Source organism: Leptinotarsa decemlineata, unplaced genomic scaffold (genome assembly GCF_025532065.1).
Source record: "Leptinotarsa decemlineata unplaced genomic scaffold, Ldec_3_MD MMD2_tig00000505_RagTag_RagTag, whole genome shotgun sequence".
NCBI lineage: Eukaryota > Metazoa > Arthropoda > Insecta > Coleoptera > Chrysomelidae > Leptinotarsa > Leptinotarsa decemlineata.
The window spans coordinates 9,861,046-9,879,135 of NW_027412549.1; the positions used below are offsets into that span (position 1 = coordinate 9,861,046).

At 35.8% G+C, this 18,090-nt stretch overlaps 1 protein-coding gene across 9 annotated transcripts in view; it reads left to right on the forward strand.

Moving 5' to 3' along the window:
* The first annotated feature begins 2,532 nt into the window (after positions 1–2,532).
* LOC111507988 (uncharacterized) overlaps positions 2,533–18,090 on the forward strand; it is a 97,384-nt gene continuing 81,826 nt past the window's right edge. For 4 of the 9 annotated variants that reach the window (XM_074173914.1, XM_074173912.1, XM_074173917.1 and 1 more), the window contains exons 1-5: positions 2,536–2,816; positions 6,652–6,714; positions 8,397–9,014; positions 14,041–14,103; positions 15,747–16,364. In XM_074173914.1, coding sequence (XP_074030015.1) covers positions 2,754–2,816; positions 6,652–6,714; positions 8,397–9,014; positions 14,041–14,103; positions 15,747–16,364 — 1,425 coding nt within the window. In that variant the 5' untranslated portion in view covers positions 2,536–2,753. Of the gene's footprint in view, positions 2,817–6,158; positions 6,183–6,651; positions 6,715–8,396; positions 9,015–14,040; positions 14,104–15,746; positions 16,365–18,090 lie in introns of those variants that run through there. The other 5 variants (XR_012465160.1, XM_074173916.1, XM_074173911.1 and 2 more) reach the window with 5 other exon arrangements.

The window sequence follows — 18,090 nt, forward strand, 5'->3', positions numbered from 1 at the left end:
ATTAAATTACTTTGACTTGCCAATTTTCAAGAAAAGTCACTTATAAAGATTTTTCTTCATTGACCCTAAACTATATAATTCACTACCTTTATATGTAAAAGAATTGAGAAGGGAAAAAGCTTTCAAAACTAAAATAAAGGAGCTCATAGAGTCAGATGAAATTAATGTTAATCTTTATCTATAATTTAAGAAAACCTTCAAATACATAGTTTACTACAAAACAAATATTATTATTCACTATTATGATGTTATTCTGAAAATAATGTTGAGCTGTTGATACCTGTAATTTTAAATAACTATCAAATACTTACCTCATACCAATTTCTGTACCTCTTTGCTTTTTACCTGAAATCGATATTTACTGATCACTCGACTGATTCATAAACTGTATAAACTCTAGACATATTTTTTATCAACCAGGTTTAACAGGCCATCACTGACTAGAGAAATGAAAGGTGGAGCGAGTGAGAAAGGAGTCGCTTGAACCTGGGGATGACGAGCACTGGCGAGTCATTCGCAGGCACAAGAAGAGGAAAATCGCTCCCTCCCCTCTTCACGGACAGCGCGACAGACGTTGACCTTTGCAGACACGATGGAGAGCCAGTTTCAACTTAACGTTGATCCGAATGATGATATTGACCGTGATATCCACACCGGGTTCGGCGCATCCTTAGGAAAAATGATGACGACGTAATCCCCTCAGCTTCGGAGGAAGAACTGAGGGGGTACATTAGGGCCTCAAAACTCAAGAAGGCTCCGGAAATTGATTCAATCAACAAAATGTTGCTGAAGCAGCTCCAGGAGAACTTCATCAGATATCTGCTGGACATTATCAACAGCTCAATCACTTTCAGATATTTCAGTTGAAGATAGAAGCATGCCGTAGTTGTCATGATTCCAAAACAAGGCCAGAACCTGCTGTTTCCCCAGAATCATCGTCAGATTAGTCTGATTTGTTCAACGGCTAAGTTGGCCGAACGTGTTGTGCTGCAAATGCTAACAAGGGAAGTTGAAGACCGAAATGTTCTGCCTGACGAACAATTCGGCTTCAGGAGGGCATACTCCACAGAGCTGCAGGTCCTGAGACAGGTCGAATTTTCCATGTCCGAGCTTAACAACAGGAAGAAATTCCACCTCGTCCTTCTGGATATTTTGAAAGCCTTCGACCAAGTCTGGCACGAAGGTCTGTTACACAAAATGCTCTATTTAGATCTGCCTTGGGGTCTGGCTCGGTGGATTAGATCCATTCTGGAAGGAAGAACATTTCAGGTCTGAGTTGAAGGAACCCTGCCTCCTGTCAGGAAAATATAAGCTGGAGTGCTTCAGGGAGCGTACTGTTTCTACTACTGTACAGCCTTCACGTGAGCGACCTTCCGAGGTTCGACCACGTGAAGATTTCCCTTTACGTCGATGACACAGCTCTCTTCGCCTCTTCCATGGGTCAAGCGATGGCGGTAGTCTACATGTAACGCGCATTGGACGACTTCGAACGCTGGTACTTCGACTGGAAGATCCGGGTGAATCCAGAAAAAACTCAGGCGGTAGATTTGGGAAGACGTTACGTTTCTCCAGACACAAGGGTCATGATCTCAGGCAGGAAGATTGAATGGCAAACGCGAGTCGAGTACGTAGGTCTTTGGGTAGATCGCCGACTCACCTGGGCGAATAACATTGACTACATCAAGAGCAAACTTCAGATGAGGGTAGCTCAACTTGAAGCTCAATCTTAGAAATTAGGTTTTACTATAAAACAGATGTTCTAGACTGTCATCATGTATGCTTCAGTCACCTGGGAAGAAACTGCTCCGTCAAATCTTTCCATTTTGAAAAGGTTGCCAAAAATCTTCTCAGGATGCTGGTGAATGCTCCATGATTTGAAGTTGTTAACTATATGGCAGTCCATTCAGTCGAGGAATCAGAGAGTTTTCGAATCAGCGAAAACTTATGATAACCCATTAGTCAGAAAAGCTGTAGATTATGCTGAAGATGACCCCACTCGATTCAGAAGGTCCCGTCGCTCAGTTGAGTGAAGGCCTCACGACGTCAGTTAAGATGAACATTTTGTTTATCAAATTACCCCAGTCATGAAGGGGTACAGTAGGTCAGAGCGGCACCAAAAACATCTTCAGTTATGAACTATTCGTCCTCCTGACGAACCTCAGTTGAAAGGGTAAGGGAAAATTTTCCAACCTGATTTAACAACCTGATTTAACTAGAATGTGGTTCTATTCTAGTCGATATATACCAGATCTCTTTCCTTTGTCTAATTTAGGTTTGGCATTAAATAATCTTCATTTCAGACATTCACTAAACAATTTTATAAAATGGCAATTCGTGTTTTGCCATGCAATGACTTCTTATGGTGTGACTTTACACACCTATATGTGTCTTCACACATCATATGGCGAAACAGGTGTTGCATTTTTGTGGAACTGTTTAGTGAAAATCTCGCAATAAAGTGTTTTTCGAGTGCCACATGGATTTTCTTATGTATTACGTGATATTGTCATATGAAACATAGCTCTTTACTGAAACTGTATAAATTTGTGGTGAAATGAGAATCGAGTTATAGGAAATGGCGTGAACTGATAGAAAACCCATGTGATAGCGGTCTGAAGATAATTATGTAGTCTTATCGATTTGTTCTTCAACACTTCGGTATTTGATTTTGATATTCGTAAAGGAATTTTTAGAGAGTGATTCAGTTTTATTGTGGTATATTAGATGCTGATTGTACGAAGATTATTAGAAGAATGGCATTAACTAATAAAGTGAAACTGCTAAGTGCGGAGCAGGTGATCACAATAATCAAGAAGGTTAGTTTCTGTATTTTTTTTTTCATTATCATGAAAATATGAAAATATCGAAAAATTTAATATAACGCGAACAAACTCGCGAATAACAACTGATTACATATGAACTTTATATGTTTACTCCATCTCTATTATGCATCAAAAATGATGAGACGATATTTAGTTTTTTCCGCATTTCGTTTGTTACTGAATGATTAGCAAAACTAATGGTTATTTCCTGGACTATTCTGAGAATATTCCACTTTTTCATAATTGCTGGTAAACCTCTTCTTTTCAAACATACAGGACAATGAAAAAATGTTGAAATTTATCATCGACAATGAGCTGACATGGCGAACTTGGTATCTCCTTGGAAATGATAAATATTGTTAGTAGTTTTATCAGCTGAGTTATATACCTTTTTTTATATGTTCATTATGTTCATGCTAAGTAGTAGATATTGTCAGAAAAACAGTGGAGGGAAACAAAAACTAGAGAAGAATGTATGTCGTAGATTCATTCAACAGTCATTCAAAGATAATTATAGGTAGTAACATGAGTCATTAGAAGATTTTAACATTTGAATGTTGGAATGATAGCTCAATAGCTGAAACAGGAAATGTACAGCAGAGAAATTTGACCTAGTAACACCGAATATTACTGGAGTTTTTTCAGTAATATTCATTACTACACCAAAGGTTCCAAACAGTACATCACTGGTAACACTGAATACGGTACTACTCCCGTATAACATCTTTCTCATCTGCAGTGGATTTATTCGCAATATTTCGCAGATTTGATCTTCTCGCTCGCGTCTTTGTGAATGCAATCAACATTGCTGTTTTTACTTCCGTTATGACATTACATTGGAAGAAGAGGTGATGCATATAAATTGATAGAGACATATCTCACGGATAAAAAAGAGAATGTGAGGATAACAAGAGAATAAGGAGCAGAAAATCTGATGTGGAGTGCTGCAAGGAACTGTCCTGGGTTCGTTGCCTTTTAGTATTTATCTGAAGGTTTTTTTTCGATCATAAGTTTTGCAGTCTTGATTCAAAGACATGACAGACAAAGATTTAGAAAAATTCAAAGATTGGTTTGACCATAAACAGTTTCCATTGAACTTTAGGAAGAAGTATCACTTGCCATTTTGTAATGAAAAATCTACACTTTCTCATTTGAATCAAATAATTTTTGAAACTGGTGTTGAAAAAACCGTCTCGTTATCCCAGTGATATGTTACATAAACTAGAACTATCCGGTCTTAGACAGCTGTTTTACAAGTCATTGATATTGAATCAATATGAGGAAGGGAAACATTATGTAGGTCAAGCCATAACTACACCACTCGAAATAAAAACAGTTACATAGTACCTTTCATACACAAGTTAATAGGACAAAGATCTCACCCTTTTTTCGGCCCCGTTGTGTATATTCATCTACTAGAAACCATTAAAACTCTTGTGTTGTATACTCGATTGAAACATTCATTAAATGAAATACATACGCAATATAGCTCGCACAGAAATTAGTGAAATATTTACAAAAATTAGTGAAATATTTGATCAGAGTAAATACGTGTCAGTTTCATACAAATAGCATACAAAAATTATTCAAATGATCGATCAGAGCGAATGGGTGTCAACAAGTATTATATAAGAAATATTCCAATTTTATTTGAGTTTCCATTTATCACTACATGTATTCATTAAGTATTTCATTTCATTCCATCACAGTTTCATATATATGATTGAGATTCAATCACATCACTTTGTTTAGTTCTCCATAATTTCATTCTGTATATTGTATAAATTCTAGATTAGGTTTTTGCTATACTTTTTTTCATTTCTCACACCACACACAAGTGACATAATATGTGGCTTCTGTGGATTATACGATACTTATTCGCATTTTATTTCTCTCTTACGTTTGTATGTGAGCAAATAAATATTATTATCATTACTATTTTTATCATTACTGTAAAACAATTAATTAATGGCACACACTTCTAAATATAATAACCCTAATTGACTTTGCGTGCACAACTGTCAAATCCTAACAAATCGAACGTCATCAATTTTTTTCATTCTTCTGTATTTTTTTTTTATTTTCCATTTTCCAATCAACCAACACGATTTTGCGACTATGATTTATATATTAGATATTCATAAAGCATTTCTATCTACAAAAAATGTTGAATATGGCTACCTTCAGCTTGAATACATTCACTCTTCTCATCGACTAGCGAACTATTTCAAAAACACTAGGGTCGTGTCTCACTGAGCGGTTATCCAATTTCTTGAACTTGTACATCTCGTACTGGAGTAGAATAAACTAGTGTTTTGAAATGGCCTTGCAAAAAAAAACAGTGAATATAAGTCCGAGTATCGAGCAGGTTATAAGTGAGACGAATCTCAACCAATTCAGCGATCTGTGGTTGGAAAGTCACGAGCAACTATGCTAGTATGTGCATCGTGCATCGATAGTATTATATTTTCTCTTTCATTGCCTGTAGTACAAGAGATAGCGTTTGTTCCAAAACGTTGCCCTACACCTCCTCGTTAAATCTTCATAGGAAAAATGCTGGTTTAATCACCCTTTAACAAGAACTGTTGTTGAAAACAATCTTCAAGTATCATGTATGAGTTTTCTTCAGTCTATACAAAATTTTTTGTAAAATTTGTTTCATCACCGTTGGGGGCTTCCAATCATCGTGTGCAGAAGCCACTTCCTTTACATTTCAGAAACCTTCATATCCACTATGAAAATAATGGGTAGATGATAACATTATCCTGAGGTGGGTTGAAGGTTACGACAGGGGTTAAAGGTAATCGCATCGCCGACTCTTTAGCCAAGAAAGCGGCTGGACTAAGAATTTTAGGAACCAGTGGCACCTACGGCCTGATGACTTTGACGATTGCGGAACCAGCCAAATGTTAAACCTATGCTCAATCCCTAAACAGATGGGGTGAAATCAAAGGATGCAGTCTTGCCAGGATCATCCTGAACGACCCTGAGGAACTGGCGCCGAAAAAATATCTGGCGATGACCAGGAAAAATCTATGCTTAACAGTAGGAAACACCTTCATAATATGGGGTTAGTGGACATACCTTTATGCAGGATAGGTGAACAGGAAGATGAGACTGTCGGGCATGTCCTATGCGAGTGCCCGGAGTTATCGTCATTAAGAGAGTGTGTCTTCGGCGAGTCTTGGCCTAATTATGAGATGTCTCCCAGTGACATGTCCACCTCCCTAGAAAGGACAGAATGGACGATGATCTTGGAGGACAATTCCTCGGGAGGATGTACAATGTGGTCTAAGTGATGTAGGCTTATACTCACCCCTCCTACTCTACAGATACAGAACGGGACTTTATTTCTGAAAGGTATAACTTTCAACTTCTACCATGAAGTAAATGAAAAACAGCATTGCTTCCAAACTTCAAAACTGCAACGCTCTTCTTGACTTGCGTTTCATCAACCACGTTGGCGCATCAGGAGGTGAGTACATTGTTCCGATATCTTCTCCTCCGGACACCAACTGGTTGTTGAAACTTGCGACGGAAAAGGTGTTTTAATATTAGGGAGCGATGCTTATTTTGAGATTCAATAAGAAGTGTCATAGCTATATTTTAGTTTTTTCATCCTCATACTTCCGCTTCTTGATATCAAAAATTCATCTGATATTTCCAGGATCGAAATAAAGGTTCTTTCCTTGAAATGATTCCTTTGTGAATATTTTCATACTATGTGTGTTCGAATAAATTTAACATCCAGAAAATCACATGAATCAAACAAGTTTGTGATTTGAAAAAAAAAATTTTTATTGGATAACTGATCAGATATTTTTTTCAGACTGGCAATGAAAACCTAGTTGATATTCTGAATGGAAAAGATTTGACTGGACAGAAATTGCTTGTAAGTATTTAAAATGTATTACTGGAAATTTATTCCAACAGCAAACCGTTATTTTTAATATCTCGACACGTGTTTCAATCAACAAGTGATCATTTTCAAGAAGAAGATTGAACTTTCTTTTGGAGAAAATCACTCGGCGATTGAAACACGTATCGAGGTGTTGAAAATAACGGTTTGTTGTTGGGATAAAACTCCAGTAGAATTCATTACCACACCTAAAGTTCCAAACAGTGCATTATAAGTATTCATTTGATTCAAAATAAAGTAAAAGTCAATGCTTTCATAATGAATGAAACAAGATATCAAGGTCGGATAAAATTCATGTGAAGAATTATAATTATCAAGTTCACAATAATAGGAGAAACAATAGTTTCACTTCCAAGTGTTACATAATTTGTCGCCAAGAGGGCGCTACCATCTCAATTTTCAGAATGGTAAAGGGAGTCTTGTGGTAACTCATTTTATAGGTATTTCAATTCTCTAATAAACTTTTTTTTTTATTTTTGGAAATCTGGTCAGTCGTTTCTACGTTATCAGCAGTAATCTAGTGGGTCATTCTGCCTATAATTGTCAAGAGGCACCTCACATCTGATATGATTCTTTCGAATGTTTTTGATGATATATGGTATATGATGATAGATACTCAACCGCAGTTCATTTGAGAATAGAAAGAGGTACTTGTAACGAAGATATCACAAGAACATCTCATAAAGTAGAAAATCAATTTGTAAACATGTTTCATCATTGTCAGGAATGAAATGGTGAACAGTTTGGTCATCCATTAGAAAGAACCGGAGTGAGTTTTGAATTTATTTTTTCTTCAACTGTTGTTTATCGTTTCTTGCAAATTCTTGAAACGAATTTGAAATTACCCAGGTACGAGTAATTCAATTTAGGAAAATAAAATTTGTTGGATGAAGTATAGGAATACCTATGAAATGAGTTATGACAAGACCCCTCTTCATTTGAAAAAACAGTTGGTGGTGCCCTATCGGCGACGCGTGAATACCTCTGGAATACCTTCACCATCAACGGCGATGTTCCCCAGGGATCCGGATTGTCTCTAACCTTTTGTCTCCAGCATCTTTTGATGCTTTATAATGCTCAAATCAGACCTTCATTGGAGTATTGATCCCATGTATAGAGCTCCGCCCCTAAGCATATCCTGAAGCTGCTGAATTCCTTCCAGGAAACAGCCATCCACCTGATTGAATACGCGAACATCACTTGCAACCTTGATAGCCTGGAACATCTGGGAAGGTTGGGGATTTGTCTCTCTTCTAGAGATACCTACTTCCACGAGAATTGTTCAAGTGACTTGGCACATTTGATTCCACGAAGAGTGGTACATATCAGAAAAATATGAAGGACTGTGGCTGCTTATCTTTGTGAGGTTCAACTCAGAATTTCGTTTATGTGGAATCCAATGTGAATCGATATTTTCGCACAGGCACCGCTCTTAGAACGCCTTGAGGATTTTCCTGTAGTGCTTGTACTTTGTCCTTGAAATAAAATTTCATTTTCTGTTTTAGTAATTCATAGTACTTGAAAGTATACCTTTTATCATTAATTCCATCCGACTTTCATATCTTGTCCTTTTCAAAGGGTGGGAACTATTATTTACGTCCACACAGTATATTCAAAAGTATAGTCAAATGAGTTGAGACAAATGTTCGTTCCAGGAAATGACAGAATTTGATATGAATGACTGGAAACTCACTTCAAACCAAAAAAAAGAACTATTGCTATTTATAAATGAATTAAAGTCAAATTCTTCAAAGTTATTGTCGAAATGTTACCCAACGAATGATACAAAAGGCGATTCAACTTTCGTGAGCGGTCCAATAATCATGTCTGCAAGCAACGAAATGTCGCATGGGCCAGAAAAAAATATTTTGAAAGGCAGAACAATTTTCATGCAAGAACTAAATTCCGTCGTAAATGCGCAGTACAACCAGAAGACTCATTCTGGGGTCCCACAATATAGGAAGGTTGGTTTCATAAAATCGGCGTGTCCTAGCAGACAAAAAGTAATCGTACCCGGTTCACTTCCAAATCCCTACGAGTTCATCAATGATGATAGACAAATAATGTCCGAAAATTCTTCTGCAAGCAACCAGACGAATGGAGATTTACTGAAAGTGAAAAGTATCATTACTCCACATGATTCAAAATCATCCCCGATACCTAATCGAAAACCAGTTCTTTCTGTTCCACTCTCAAAAAATGATGGATCTAGTAAAAAAATTAAAGATTCTGAAACTGTGAATGATGCGCTGGCTACCAATGATGAAAATTTGGTGAGTAATTTATTTTACTTAATAATTAAAAACTGTCCATTGCTGAAGCAATATTTTGTTTTATAATGTGTACGGTTCTGAAAATTTTTAAAATTACATTCCTTATTGATTGAAATACCCCAGTGGATTGTGACATTTTGAAGTGTATGGTTGTTTCCGATTGTTTTGGCAAATATTTTTTTTATGATATATTAGTAGGCATAGCATTCATGTTTCAGTCATTTCAGTTAAACATATCGACGTATCCTTTCGGGGCGTGACTTGTTTTTGCGACGTTAAACTGAATGAATATCAAGACAATTGAAAGTTTGCGAAAGTGAACATCAACATAACATTCAATCAAGAGGACCAACATAGTAAGAGGCAGAAACGCGAAGAAACAGCAACATTCTTACTGCTGTAATAACTGTATATCAAACACTTTTTTGAAAATGAATTTGGGCCCTCTTAATTGAGGAAACAGTGGAAGGTATTGGATATCAAAGAATACATTGTACTGTATCGAAGGTTTGGAATATGATATTTTGAGTTTTCTTTGACAACGTCTGAAGAAATTCAAAAATAACATAACTTTCAAAAAAAGTACTGTGAAATATAGGTGATTTTTGATTCTGATGACGAGGCCAGATTGAGGTCTTTGAAACGTTAGCATAAGTAACCTATAAAATGTTTTCTTTATATTCAATAGGCAAATCTATAAAATAGGTTGAGTTACTGGTAAACGAAACTTTTATCTTTGAGAAAAAATTCATAAACTACACCTCACGATTTGATCTCCATAAACTTGTTTGTCAATAAAAAAAATGTCAATCAATCAAAAATTTTATGTAAATATCTTGCAATTTATCAAGATGAACTAAAAGTTTGCTATTTCTACATTTGTGTGAAAATATATATTTTGAATTTTATTCTTCTGAAGATTGTGTGTCTGTGTCAATGAAAGTTCAATTTTTTCCACAAGAATGAATTATTCTAAATAATTATGTATCCGAATCTCCTGGAACCATTTATTGTCACAAACGATGCACGTAGAAAATATATCAGTGCAATTTTGTGTCAAGAATATGATGGACAAAACATTTCTTATTCGATACAAGCCATATTCAAATTGAACTTATCGAAAATATTCCATTATTGACCAAGAATGTTGGCTATGTTTTGGGCTATCACGATATATCTATATTATTTCGTAGAAAAACATTTCACAGTATACAGTGATCACATACATGTATGTTAACGAATAAAGATCACGGATAAAGATTAGCGGAATGTGCTATGACTCTAATGCAGTGTTTCTCAAAGTGTGCGCCGCGGCGCCCTGGGGCTCCGCGGAACCTTTACTGAATCAGATATCATTCACAGGATTTCTACACAGTATATTGAATGAAAGGTAAAAATTTCACTTACATGTAACACTGTTATCCTCACTGGTATACATCGATGAGTATACACGGAATGAGTTTGATCTACTTATGTCATCGACGACATCGTAATGACATTCATTAACGAATTTGGCAGGGATCCAATCAATCAGGACTATCTAAAAAGATTAGACGAATTGAAAATAGATATGATGTTAGAGCTTTTCACGAAACAACGATACACTTGTGATTTATACTCACACATACAAAACCCAACAATACAGAAGAAAAATAATAAATTGCATACATAAAATACCTTGTTATTACGGAAAAAATTATATTGGTGATACATATTGGTGATCAACGGGATAAAAATTTCCAAAACACGTTTTTAAATCAGATTAATGGAACAACAAGACGAGAATGATTGCCAGTGTACCCCACTCTGAAGAGAAATAAACTCAAAAAGTCAACGTAAATTCTTGTATCTGGAGAGAAGTGTATTCCAAAGTGTATTCCAATAAATGGATCGTATTTGACTACCAGTCATGGAAAACAACACTTTGTACTACATCGTATGTTTCACAAGTCAATCAATCACCCAAATTGCCTGTGAGTGGAAAAGCATACGCCCTCTTTTATGAAAAAGGGGAAAAGAGTTAGCACCTTTGAGATACCTGGGACGATGTTTTTATTAGCGTTTCAAAAAGTTATTTTTGATCTGTTTGTTTTGATGTCATATATTCATCCATGTGAATTTTGAGATAATTTCACCTACATTTTCGAAAGTGTGTTGCTGGGTGATTAAATATAAGTGAAAACGTGAGAAATGTCATGACACGTCTCAATTCCATCAAATAATTATTTTGACACATCAACAACATCGACACATTCCACATTCAAAAATTCATTTGACATCTGTTGATGAAATTTACATATAAAGGGAATCAGCGAAGAAAAATCTGCTAACTTAATTAGATTTTTCCAATTCTAAAGACGGAGGGAGATTTTAGCCTTCCAAACATTGAGGTAAGTATCTGTATAATTCCTTAAAACTTTTATGATAGGCAAAGTTATTGAATACAAATTACTTATGAATAGAATATTTTTATTTGTGGAAAATACTTCGAGTTTTTATAGTAACAGTGTGTATACAAATTTGATATTTCTACACGCATATAAAGTTCTCTATTATAGTTTTTATATTTTTCAGATTGTGGAAATTAAAATACTCGAGAAAGTGAGAAAGTGGAGAATATATTAAATAATGGAAACAAAAGGTAGACATTTTCAAAGGGACTTGTCAAAGATATATTGAAATATCCTATAAGAATGGGTGAATTTTACTGACTGTACAGATGAATTTTCTCCAGAATTGTACAAGTTATAATAAATATGTTGAAAATTGTAAGGACGAAAAATATTTTTCAATTCGAAAAATATGAAATTTATATTATCAGACTCTCAAACGAATCTTTAAATGACATTTCGTCGTTGAGAATCAACCCAAAACCAATTATGCTTTTCAACACAACAAAGAGGTTGTTATTCCTCAAAAAATGATCCATATCTCAAATAACATATATCGTAATAGTCTAGGGATATTTTTATAATATACAAAATTATTAAAAATGAATGTATGAGTTCGTTCAATTTCAATTGAATTGATACAGTTGTTCGCCCTGTAGATTTTTGTGAGTTGAACAGAACCCTAAAAGAGATAATGAATAGTGTGTCGAGTTTTTTTACGAAAGAGTTATGTGCAATAGTTTTTGAAACGCAATTATCAATCTGGAATTGATATAACTGGAGTTTTTCCCAACACCAAACCGTTATTTCAACACCTCGCCACGTGTTTCGATCACCAAGTGATCATCTTCAAGATGAAGATCAAACTGTTTGATCTTTCTCTTGAAGATGATCACTTGGTGATCGAAACACGTGTCGAGGTGTTGGAATAACTGTTTGAAGTTGGGAAAAAACTTCAGTTATATTAATTACTACACCAACGGTTCAAAACAATGCAATCCAAATCTGAAATTGTCGAATTTTTTCATGCTATACAGTTTTTGTTTAGCAAATGCTTTTAAACTATTGTGTTTCATCATGGAACTTCATTATTTAACTTTGAATGGGATCAAAAGGGCTGTAGGGCTTCTGGAAGGTGCCATGCGGCATACTGAGAGAGAGTCTCCCAGTCTCATAAATCAATTGTGGCAGCGTTTTCGTAGAAATCAATCCTGGTCGAATGACATCCAGAACATACACGCGTTACATCTGAATTTGATCGCACCAGATAACCGTAGGCCAACTCCACGAAGTCAATATCCACAGTCGGATGCCATTCAGATATTCACCTTTGTCCAGAGGCGCTACAAGAGTGGTATCAAGAATATCAAAACTGAATGTAAATGATCCAGACAACGAATCCAGATTCTCTTCAAATATGCTTCATCAAATGTGCTTTATCACCGTTGGGGGCTTCAAATCATCGTGTGCAGAAGCCACTTCCTTTACATTTCAGAAACCTTCATATCCACTGGGAAAATAACGGGTAGATAATAACATTATCCTGGAGTGGGTTAAAGGTTACGACAGGGGTTAAAGGTAATCGCATCGCCGACTCTTTAGCCAAGAAAGCGACTGGACTAAGAATTTCAGGAACCAGTGGCACCTACGGCCTGATGACTTCGACGATTGCGGAACCAGCCAAATGTTAAACCTAGGCTCAATCCCTAAACAGACGGGATGAAATCAAAGGATGCAATCTTGCCAGGATCACCCTGAGCGACCCTGAGAAACTGGCACCGAAAAAATATCTGGCGATGACCAGGAAAAATCTACGGTTAACAGTAGGATTTCTGACTGGCCACTCTCAATCAAGGAAACACCTTCATAATATGGGGTTAGTAGACATAACTTTATGCAGGATGTGTGAACAGGAAGATGAGACTGTCGGGCATGTCCTATGCGAGTGCCCGGAGTTATCGTCATTAAGAGAGTGTGTCTTCGGCGAGTCTTGGCCTAATTATGAGCTGTCTCCCAGTGACATGTCCACCTCCCTAGAAAGGACAGAATGGACGATGATCTTGGAGGACAATTCCTCGGGAGGATGTACAATGTGGCCTAAGTGATGTAGGCTTATACTCACCCCTCCTACTCTACAGATACAGAACGGGGCTTTATTTCTGAAAGGTATAACATTCAACTTCTACCATGAAGTAAATGAAAAACATCATTGCTTCCAAACTTCAAAACTGCAACGCTCTTCTTGACTTGCGTTTCATCAACCACGTTGGCGCATCAGGAGGTGAGTACATTGTTCCGATATCTTCTCCTCCGGACACCAACTGGGTTGTTGAAACTTGCGACGGAAAAGGTGTTTTAATATTAGGGAGCGATGCTTATTTTGAGATTCAATAAGAAGTGTCATAGCTATATTTTAGTTTTTTCATTCTCATACTTCCGCTTCTTGATATCAAAAATTCATCTGATATTTCCAGGATCGAAATAAAGGTTCTTTCCTTGAAATGATTCCTTTGTGAATATTTTCATACTATGTGTGTTCGAATAAATTTATCATCCAGAAAATCACATGAATCAAACAAGTTTGTGATTTGAAAAAAATATTTTTTATTGGATAACTGATCAGATATTTTTTTCAGACTGGCAATGAAAACCTAGTTGATATTCTGAATGGAAAATATTTGACTGGACAGAAATTGCTTGTAAGTATTTAAAATGTATTACTGGAAATTTATTCCAACACCAAACCGTGATCATTTTCAAGAAGAAGTTTGAACTTTCTATTGAAGAAAATCACTCGGCGATTGAAACACGTATCGAGGTGTTGAAAATAACGGTTTGGTGTTGGGATAAAACTCCAGTAGAATTCATTACCACACCAAAAGTTCCAAACAGTGCATTATAAGTATTCATTTGATTCAAAATAAAGTAAAAGTCAATGCTTTCATAATGAATGAAACAAGATATCAAGGTCGGATAAAATTCATGTGAAGAATTATAATTATCAAGTTCACAATAATAGGAGAAACAATAGTTTCACTTCCAAGTGTTACATAATTTGTCGCCAAGAGGGCGCTACCATCTCAATTTTCAGAATGGTAAAAGGAGTCTTGTGGTAACTCATTTTATAGGTATTTCAATTCTCTAATAAACTTTTTTTTTATTTTTGGAAATCTGGTCAGTCGTTTCTACGTTATCAGCAGTAATCTAGTGGGTCATTCTGCCTATAATTGTCAAGAGGCACCTCACATCTGATATGATTCTTTCGAATGTTTTTGATGATATATGGTATATGATGATAGATACTCAACCGCAGTTCATTTGAGAAGAGAAAGAGGTACTTGTAACGAAGATATCACAAGAACATCTCATAAAGTAGAAAATCAATTTGTAAACATGTTTCATCATTGTCAGGAATGAAATGGTGAACAGTTTGGTCATCCATTAGAAAGAACCGGAGTGAGTTTTGAATTTATTTTTTCTTCAACTATTGTTTATCGTTTCTTGCAAATTCTTGAAACGAATATGAAATTACCCAGGTACGAGTAATTCAATTTAGAAAAATAAAATTTGTTGGATGAAGTATAGGAATACCTATGAAATGAGTTATGACAAGACCCCTCTTCATTTGAAAAAACAGTTGGTGGTGCCCTATAGGCGACGCGTGAATACCTCTGGAATACCTTCACCATCAACGGCGGTGTTCCCCAGGGATCCGGATTGTCTCCAACCTTTCGTCTCCAGCATCTTTTGATGCTTTATAATGCTCAAATCAGACCTTCATTGGAGTATTGATCCCATGTATAGAGCTCCGCCCCTAAGCATATCCTGAAGCTGCTGAATTCCTTCCAGGAAAGAGCCATCCACCTGATTGAATACGCGAATATCACTTGCAACCTTGATAGCCTGGAACATCTGGGAAGGTTGGGGATTTGTCTCTCTTCTAGAGATACCTACTTCCACGGGAATTGTTCAAGTGATTTGGCACATTTGATTCCACGAAGAGTGGTACATATCAGAAAAGTATGAAGGACTGTGGCTGCTTATCTTTTTGAGGTTCAACTCAGAATTGCGTTTATGTGGAATCCAATGTGAATCGTTATTTTCGCACAGGCACCGCTCTTAGAACGCCTTGAGGATTTTCCTGTAGTGCTTGTGCTTTGTCCTTGAAATAAAATTTCATTTTCTGTTTGAGTAATTCATAGTACTTGAAAGTATACCTTTTTTCATTAATTCCATCCGACTTTCATATCTTGTCCTTTTCAAAGGGTGGGAACTATTATTTACGTCCACACAGTATATTCAAAAGTATAGTCAAATGAGTTGAGACAAATGTTCGTTCCAGGAAATGACAGAATTTGATATGAATGACTGGAAACTCACTTCAAACCAAAAAAAAGAACTATTGCTATTTATAAATGAATTAAAGTCAAATTCTTCAAAGTTATTGTCGAAATGTTACCCAACGAATGATACAAAAGGCGATTCAACTTTCGTGAGCGGTCCAATAATCATGTCTGCAAGCAACGAAATGTCGCATGGGCCAGAAAAAAATATTTTGAAAGGCAGAACAATTTTCATGCAAGAACTAAATTCCGTCGTGAATGCGCAGTACAACCAGAAGACTCATTCTGGGGTCCCACAATATAGAAAGGTTGGTTTCATAAAATCGGCGTGTCCTAGCAGACAAAAAGTAATCGTACCCGGTTCACTTCCAAATCCCTACGAGTTCATCAATGATGATAGACAAATAATGTCCGAAAATTCTTCTGCAAGCAACCAGACGAATGGAGATTTACTGAAAGTGAAAGGTATCATTACTCCACATGATTCAAAATCATCCCCGATACCTAATCGAAAACCAGTTCTTTCTGTTCCACTCTCAAAAAATGATGGATCTAGTAAAAAAATTAAAGATTCTGAAACTGTGAATGATGCGCTGGCTACCAATGATGAAAATTTGGTGAGTAATTTATTTTACCTAATAATTGAAAACTGTCCATTGCTGAAGCAATATTTTGTTTTATAATGTGTACGGTTCTGAAAATTTTTAAAATTACATTCCTTATTGATTGAAATACCCCAGTGGATTGTGACATTTTGAAGTGTATGGTTGTTTCCGATTGTTTTGGCAAATATTTTTTTTATGATATATTAGTAGGCATAGCATTCATGTTTCAGTCATTTCAGTTAAACATATCGACGTATCCTTTCGGGGCGTGACTTGTTTTTGCGACGTTAAACTGAATGAATATCAACACAATTGAAAGTTTGCGAAAGTGAACATCAACATAGCATTCAATCAAGAGGACCAACATAGTAAGAGGTAGAAACGCGAAGAAACAGTAACATTCTTACTGCTGTAGTAACTGTATATCAAACCCTTTTTTGAAAATGGATTTGGGCCCTCATAATTAAGGAAACAGTGGAAGGTATTGGATATCAAAGAATACATTGTACTGTATCGAAGGTTTGGAATATGATATTTTGAGTTTTCTTTGACAACGTCTGAAGAAATTCAAAGATATCATAACTTTCAAAAAAAGTACTGTGAAATATAGCTGATTTTTGATTCTGATGACGAGGCCAGATTGAGGTCTTTGAAACGTTAGAATAAGTAGCCTATAAAATGTTAACATAAAATGATAACATTAGTTGGAACAGCTGAAAAAGTGAGAAATTCACAAAAAATTAAGAATTTTTGAGACGAATCATATGTCAAATTATTGAACACAATGAATTTCAGTATTCTTTTCTACACCTACCTCGTCTCATAACGGACAAAGACGAATAATGGATGTTATACAAATAATTCATTCTGGAAAAGAAACAAACAGGATGTAATGAATTATTTATTCATGTAATTTTCGAAAATAACCTCACTCAAAGACACTCACTCAAAGACACTCACTCAAAGACACTAAAAGTTTTCGTAATACTGCCGGAGGCAATCCTGTATGTTTCGATATACTGCATCCACAGTAGCTGAAGGTTTCGTTGCGCACATTACTACAAGACTCCGAGATGAATATTGACAGATCCAAGATCGCAATGTATGTCATCCTTATTCAAGAAGTCTTTTCAATATCTATGTTTTCTTATGTTACTCCATTACATTATGCTATAAAAATCATGATTCATGGAATGAATTCCCACTTTTTAGAATGATGGCATATGAATCCCATGTACATAGTTCTACCAAAGAGCGTTTTTTATAGTTTGCTTGACCAATTTATGAATTCACAATGTTATTCAACGTATAGAAGCGAAATATGAAAAGGTTGATTTTGGAGACAGAGTTTGTCTTCACGACTCAGCTGAAATGGGAACAAAAATTGCAGAGGAAATATAGCAGAAATATTCAGAACAACATCGCATAATTCATAAATTGAGAAGACCTTCAACATTCGAAATGAAATCATAGGAATCATAGCACAAATGGATATCATATTATTGACCCTGTGGCAAAATAATCATAGATAATACAGTATTTCGAATTGGAAGGGTTATATGTTTAGTAGTGGAAAATTTTTTGGAAAAGAAAGTTTTTGGCATTCTACTACTTCATCTTGATACAAAAAAATGTGGAAATCTTTCGAAGAAAGAAATTAGGCAATTAATGTTAAAAGGAGTAACTCAATACACAGATGTGTAGATCATGCAAAGAAGTGACTTTCAAACACAAACTG